Source organism: Eubalaena glacialis, chromosome 5 (genome assembly GCF_028564815.1).
Source record: "Eubalaena glacialis isolate mEubGla1 chromosome 5, mEubGla1.1.hap2.+ XY, whole genome shotgun sequence".
Taxonomy (NCBI): Eukaryota; Metazoa; Chordata; class Mammalia; order Artiodactyla; family Balaenidae; genus Eubalaena; species Eubalaena glacialis.
Window position 1 is genome coordinate 22,225,262 of NC_083720.1, and position 7,949 is coordinate 22,233,210.

Consider the following 7,949-nt stretch of genomic DNA (forward strand, 5'->3'; position numbering starts at 1 on the left):
CAAATTATGACCTCTTTTCCCTGACCCACCCACTTTCTCCCTCTCTTTCTCTCTGTGTGTGTGTATGTCTGTGTGTATATTTGGATGTCTTTTTCTTTTTAAATGAAATAAAGGATTTAGTCGAAGGTAGTTTACTGTTTAATGTGCTTGAGAAAATAAAAAGTGGGCAACTCCTCTGAAAGAGTGTGCCCAATAGATAGCAAAATTTTAAAAACTTGGGACTTCCCTGGTGGTCCAGTGGTTAAGAATCTGCCTTCCAATGCAGGGGACGTGGGTGCGATCCCTCGTCGGGAAACTAAGATCCCACATGCCGTGGGGCAACTAAACCCACGCGCTCTAGAGCCCACGTGCTGCAACTACTGAGCCCGCACGCTCTGGAGCCCATGCACCACAACTAGAGAGCCCATATGCCACAACTACTGAGCCCACACACCGCAACTACTGAGCCCGCATGCTCTAGAGCCCGGAAGCCACAGCTAGAGAGAGAAGCCGGCACAGCACAATGAAAGATCTCGCATGCCACAACGAAGATCCTGCATGCTGCAACGAAGACCCGATGTAGCCAAATAAACAAATAAATAAATATTTTTTAAAACATTTTAAAACTGTATTCTATTTCCCAATGTCCTGTTCAAATTTGTTAGATACGTCCTTCCCCTGACCCTGAATGAAATCTTGGGCATGCTCTATAGTTTCTCTACTGAGCTTTAGTTAATAAGAGGTTCTCTGGTCACATTCACACACAATAATAGTCTCTTTTTAATAATGAATATGTTCGGGATCACTAATAATCAAAACTGCACACTTCACACTAAGTTAATGTTTTTTCCCGCACCAGCTAGGGCATGCTCCAGGTTGGAAGCCTGCACTGGGGGTTGGGACAGATACGGTGACCTTCTTCACTCTTCACCTTTCTAGCTACCCTCTATACACCCAACCCACCCAACACACATGTTGAGTTTTGGCTTAGGACAGCACCAGGTTTGGGGATGAGAGGGAGTGAGAGTAAAACAAAGGAATGGTTTTAGTTAATGGCATAGCTGACACCTGGCTTTTGTTTTTTCTGCACGTGGCAGATGTTTAAAGATGTTGTTTCTCTTATGGGAGTTTTCATGTTATCCAGCCACATTTCTACCTCTTGAAAATTTTCTCAGTGGCCTATCACCATTCAAGACCAAAACAAAAATATAATGGGTCCCTACTGTGTGTCACACACTGTACCAGGTGCCAGGATATTTACCCAAAGCCCTGGCAACCCAAAAACACAATGCAAAAGGACATATTAGAAAAATAAATAAATATTCAGTATCAATATCCTACTAACCTTAACTTTTCAGCTGTATTTGGTCATGAAGTCTTACTTTACAAGGTAATTGCTATTGTAAAAAAGGGATACGTCATTAATAGTCTCACTTCCCAGATGTTATTTGATATATGATCTAAATTATGTAACATTCAACACAGTGTGCACTTTGAACTCGTAAGCGGAAAAACTATCTGCAGACAATATGCATTCTAATCCTTGAAATAAATGTGCCCACAATCATAGTTTAAGACAGAGTAGTTATGCTTATCATGCTTTAATGCAGCTGAATTTCAGGAGAGGAGCTAAGAAATTTATAGAAACTAGAGAAACGATGATGGTTTGGCATTAATGTAGTTAAGTGACCTCTTGAACTTTAAACTTCCACATCACAGTATGAAGTTGGTCCTAAGATAAGAAATGGCATAAATTCTCTCCTAAGGACAGCCCTGAATCTCTGATTGCCTAGAGGCTCAATCAGCTGGAGACCATGGCGTTCGATGGTACTTGGAAGGTAGACCGAAACGAGAACTATGAAAAGTTCATGGAAAAAATGGGTAAGGGCTTAATACTTTAATGGCTTGTTCTTTTGTTTCTCACAGACATCTTTCTAACTCCTTCTAAACCTTAAGGCTTAGAGAATGACACCTGTTGTGGCGGTGCGGATCGGGAATGGTTGATGGTTCAGAGTAGCAAAAACCATATTCCCACTTCTTACATTGGAAAGAATACACTGCCTCACCACTGGAAGGAAAGATTCTTGGGTGCTATTCTCTGAAACACAAAAAACATCCAGATATGTTTCATTCACGTTAACTGCTGATTGAAAATTGACAGTTTTTTTGTTTAGGAAGTAAAATATGGCAGTGTGTAATGATAACTTCCAGACTTTAAAACATTAAATTCTAGGGAATGGAAAAGCAAAGTCCATAAAATAAAGCAATGAAAGAGAGTTCTATCAAAAGTCACAGCTCTGAATAAATGAGACTTAATTCTCTTTTCCTCTGACTTATAATAAATTTGGCTGTAATGTTTGCTAATTTTCTCATTTTTGAGATAGTCGGAAATGCCACAAAAAACAGAGAATTATTAAGTTCAAAATTTTAAAGCCATTATGGAAAGCAAAAGGACATTAAAAAAAAAAAAGAGTACCATACATGTGGAATTAAAGTTGTATATCCTTATAAATATATAAATATACTTTTAAAATCTTTCACTTGACACTCCTGGAATTTGGTTTACTTAACACTGAAACAAAAATATTGATAATTTTTAAAAAATTACTCAGTTCTAAGATTCAACAATTCTTGCTTCATTTAATTTTTCTTAAGTTTTGGAAAAATAGTTTGATATGATTGAGCCTGAACTTTTTCTACAGAAGCAATCTGAATGCTCTTGTGCAAAGGCAATGCTATCAGGTTTTCCTCCCCCCTCAAAATATTAATTGATTAATTAACTAGTTAAAACAGAACTTGGAAAAGTAAGCATTTTCCATGGCATTTTTTTACTTTATTTCCTTAAATCTCTTTCCCTTTGCAGGTGTTAACATGGTGAAAAGGAAGCTTGCATCTCATGACAATTTGAAACTGATAATTACACAAGAAGGAAATAAATTCACAGTCAAAGAATCAAGCACTTTTCGAAACACTGAAATTGTGTTTGAGCTTGGTGTCACTTTTAATTATAGCCTCGCAGACGGAACTGAACTCACTGTAAGAAATTTTTTATAAGCAAGGCATTCCTGATTTTTCTACACAATACTAAAATAATCTCTGCTTTCTGTCACTGGATGGTTTAATTAATGAGGGTCTCCTTCATTTACTGAAGCAGCCAATGGAGTTTATCCATATTATATATCAAACAAGTTAGCAGAGTAGTTAAACATAACTTTTTGATTTTCATACACATCTGTAAAGGATTAAACAATAAGAATTAGAAAAATATCTTTGAATGACTGAGTATACACCTCTTCATAAAGAAAACTAAAGTTCAGTGTTTTCAACTTTACATATCTGACAGCAACAAAAGCTTTTAGAGTTATCTAACTTAAACATAATAGACATTTAGTTAATGTAACTGAAATAATACAATAAATGAATAAATTAGTGAATTAATGTGTGACCAAATGGAAAGGTCTAATGCTACAATCTAGGTCATTGGGAATTCAACTTTTAATATTTGATATAAAATTTTATGGAGTCACATTTTTCAACGGATTTTTGAAAAACTTTTTTGCCCTTAGAATTTTTCTGGTTAAATTAAACATGTTTGCAATGACAATTACACTGTCAAATATTTTATCAATTGTGGTTATGTTTTAATTACTGCAACAATTACATAAATTAAAACAAGCACAAGCTTGTTAGCTTCTCCATGAAACTAATATGAACTATGACTAAATTTAGAACACTCTTTTTAATGTGAAAGGTTTAGAAAAAAGAAGCCCTGATGATCTGCCTTAAAATCTGGCATTTGGAAACAATTGAGTGAGGACAGCATGATGGTTACCAGCACATACTCTAGAGCCCAATAACCTAGGTTCAACCCTGGCTTTGTGACTTTAGGTAAATTACTGTATTTCAGTTTTCTCATCTGTGAAATGGAGATAATATTTACTTCATAGGGTCATAGTGAAGTTTGAAGAAGTAGATCTGTAGGCCTCAAAACAGGGCCTGACACATGTAAGACCCTAAAAAATGCTATTTTATTTATTTATTTTTTAAATTTTACATAGGGGACTTGGAGCCTAGAGGGAAATAAACTTGTTGGAAAATTCAAACGGCTGGACAATGGAAATGAACTAAATGCTGTCCGAGAAATTATAGGTGGTGAAATGGTCCAGGTGAGTGGTTATTATAGTTATTTTCCAAAGACGAAAATAATCACATAGCAATGATTTTATTTTGGGGGTTGTTGAGTTATATCATAAATAAATAGACTATTACTTTTCTCATTAATCTTACTGATTTTTAAAATACATATATTTTCTGATGCATATATATGTCAATACATTGAGCTTATTTTAACTAAAAATGTGACTAAAAACCAAAACGTGTTTTTAAATGGATGTATCCTGTATCTGTATAAAGTGTTGTTATCAGGTACAAGAAAAAAAAACTATAAACTTATTTCAAAGCTATAATACTACTAATATTTTTCTTAATTTAGCCTTTAATCTTAATGGCAAATTCTTCTATGTTTGTTAACACATTTCAGACTTATGTATATGAAGGAGTGGAAGCCAAGAGGATCTTCAAAAAGGAGTGAGCATTGTTCCTGGAGCAGAGCCCAGAACACATATTAGATGGAAAATCTATACTGAACCAGAACTTATTTTCCTCTCCTCACCAAGTATAAAGTTGCTGACTGATTAGTCCTTTTATGAACATTAGCCAATGGCTTATATTTCCAGTCTTGCTAAAGCAAAACGCGTAAAAGCTAATTAGGATTTAATTTGTTTTACATTCTCTAAGATGTACATTTATTGGTGTTCTAAAAGAATTTGTGACATTTTAAAAAACAGATGAATAAATATTGTTCCCACATTGCTTTGTAAGTCGTCTCTCCTTCAAAAAAAAAAAAAAGCTATGCAGCATATGCATTGACAGATGGTTTTGGGTTTTTTCCCACATTTGGTAAACTAAAAACATACATTGCATGGAGGTCTTTAAAATCTTGTACTGGTGGTAAATATTTTCCTTAGTAACATTTATTATGAAAATAATATATATTCAACCAGAAAATTTAGAGATAAAAAAGCAAATGAAAAATAAATATTTCCATAAACCCATAATCCAGAGATAATCACTATTCTGATTTTAATAGATATCCTCCCAGTCCTCTTCTCCCGGTGTGGATTTGTATATTTCCCCATCCATACCACTTTGAATAATCTGATAGGAAACGAATGATGTACTAGGGTAAAGAACTGTATTATATTTTTCTACATTGTCAGTGATTCCTAGACCTGGGTAAGCATCAGGATCATCTGAGAAACTTAAGAAATGTTTGCATGCTTAATCTCCACTGTTATCCTATTAGATCAGAATTTCTGAAAATAGAACCAGGGATTTTAGAAAACTCTCAAGTGATTCTGATGCAGCAGGTACACTAACTAGTCTTTGAGAAAAAGTGGGCTATCAGATACCAAAAGTGTCACCTTCAAGTGTCATCCCCCCTTTACTCATAAACACATACACTGACAGATTTTCAGGGCCTCAAAAGTTTTCTTTCACTCATATGCTCACATGATATACTATTTTATGTATTTCAAGCAATTGCATTTTAGGTGGTTGTGTATTACAGGGCACAGAGGGTGGTCAATTTTTTAAGCATTTAACTCTACGGACTTTTGTTTTGACTAATTATTTTTCACACTGGTGAAGGTAACAGCTAATATTTATATAGTTCTTACCAAGTTCCAGGTATCATTCTAAGTTGTACATAAACATGGCAGATACATTACAACGTGGGAAGAAAAATGTTTGGCGCACATGATGAAGATGAATAGATTAGAGAATATGTAATCTTTTGCAAAAACAAGAACTTAAATCCACTGTTCATTTTATAACTTCATTAAAAACTTCACATTGAAAATAGTAATTATTTAGATTTTTCACACACTTTTTAAAAATAAAGGTTCAAAGTGCTTCTACCTCTCTGATCTTATCTACGTATGTGAAATAGGAAAAGGGCAGGTATTAATCTCACCTGAAAGTGGAGAAACTAAGGCACAGACAAGTTTATTAGCTCGTCTACTGTTGTACAGAGTCCATGAGGAACACAGGAATTAAATGTAGGTCTTGACTTTTAGTCCAGTACATTATGATCTATGCTATTACTCAGCCTATTATAAACAAAAATATCTTAAGGAAAAAAAAGTCCCTTAATTCCTTAGTGGCACCCAAGAATAGTACTCCAAATGAGTCAGGTCAGACTGTAAAAATGGCAATTAAGTGATTAGGCACTTATCTATTTCTAGCCTCACTGCAGGCTCACTTTTTTTTTTTTTTTTTACAATTTATATCCTTTCTAGCATTAAATCTCCGCTATTTATTAATATTGGAGAGCAGCCTATTGTTTGCTAAGTGACTACCATTGCTATAACCCCTCTTTGGGAAACTGACCTTGATATCACACCAATTTGACTGACCAAGAGAGGGTGCCTGACCCAAGAGCAGCCAATCTAACACAGTTTGGCCAGTTTATGTTCCTTCTCTGTGCAGAAGGAACAACACAATGAATTGAACCTAGAAGAACCTCCCTTTAGGGAGTTTGAATGTGAGAAATACACAGTAATTGGTAGAAAAAGGTTTACGGAATTCCCTGGCGTCCAGTGGTTAGGACTCCAAGCTTTCACTGCCGAGGGTGCGGGTTTGATCCCTGGTTAGGGAACTAAGATCCCGCAAGCCACGCAGCACAGCCAAAAATAAAAAAATAAAATAAAAATTAAAAAAAATTTTTAAAAAGGTTTAAAGAGGACAAAGACGGCAGGCAGTAAGTAAAAGCCATGAGTATGCGAAGCTATGAACAAGCAGGAGCCACAGGGTAAATCGCAGAAAAGAGGAGCAGTTAGAAGCAGCTGGGGTAGTAAAAGCTGAAATATTTACACATGAAATATGGTATCTGGGGTCTCCTTCAAATTGCTTCCTCCTCAATCTAGGGTCAGGGAGGTAGTGGGGAGGAGTATAGAAGAAACAAGATTGGTCACAAGTTGACAACTGTTGCAGCTGTTGAAAAGTGCCCGACCCATGCTGACACGTGATAGGTTCATGGGGTACCTAGTAGGAACATGGTAATTCATTAAACTTCTCTCCCTACTTTTGTATGTATTTGATATTTTCCACAACAAAAGGTTAAAAATTTTAACACATTTCATTTCCATTGCTATCACCTTGGTCAGTCACCATTTATCTTTCCCTTGATTACTCTAATAATCCCTAAAAAGTCTCCTACTTTCTTTCTACCTTCCTTACTCCGCCCCCTTAGTCTCTTTTTCAACACAGTGTCAGAACGATCCTTTAAAAATCTAAATCAGATCATGTCACTCCTTTACACAAAATACTGCAATGTCTCCCATTTCATTCAGAGAAAAAGCCAATGTCCTTACAATGGCCTGCAAGATCCTATGTGATCAGATCCCCTATTACCTATCTGACATGTGTTCCTGTTGTCATGGAATATCTGGAGGAAGAATGTTTCAGGTGGAGGAAATACCCTGGAGCAAAGGCCCTAAGGCAGGAGCAAGGTTGGTAAATTTGAAGAACATGGATTACCTCGTAAGAGTCCCCAAGATCATCCAGAGATGATGAAAAACAAGACTGATGTTCAGGAGTTACAGGCTGACTCAGCCTTCCTAGAACTCAGGGATGATGTGGTAAAAAAGGAATGGGTTTTAGAATAACCTAGACTTACCTAAACACTTATCTTTCCAGTTACTAACTAAAATTCAAGTTCTGAGCCTCAATTTTTCTCACTTGAAAAATAGGGAAAATAGCAATGATTTTCTGAGAGTGTTGTCAACTGAGGTATTATATATAAAACACCTAGCACAGTGCTCAGCACATAGCTGGTACTCAATAAATGTTACTAAGTAATACGAACCTGTGCCCTACTCTTGAAGGGGTAACAGAGCAAAGTCTGGCTT

At 35.9% G+C, this 7,949-nt stretch overlaps 1 protein-coding gene across 1 annotated transcript; it reads left to right on the top strand.

The window, feature by feature from the left end:
* The first annotated feature begins 1,793 nt into the window (after positions 1-1,793).
* FABP2 (fatty acid binding protein 2) lies at positions 1,794-4,570 on the top strand. Its single transcript, XM_061191124.1, has 4 exons — positions 1,794-1,860; positions 2,843-3,015; positions 4,038-4,145; positions 4,520-4,570. The coding sequence occupies exons 1-4, from the start codon at positions 1,794-1,796 to the stop codon at positions 4,568-4,570; spliced, it is 399 nt and encodes a 132-aa protein (XP_061047107.1).
* Positions 4,571-7,949: the final 3,379 nt, after the last annotated feature.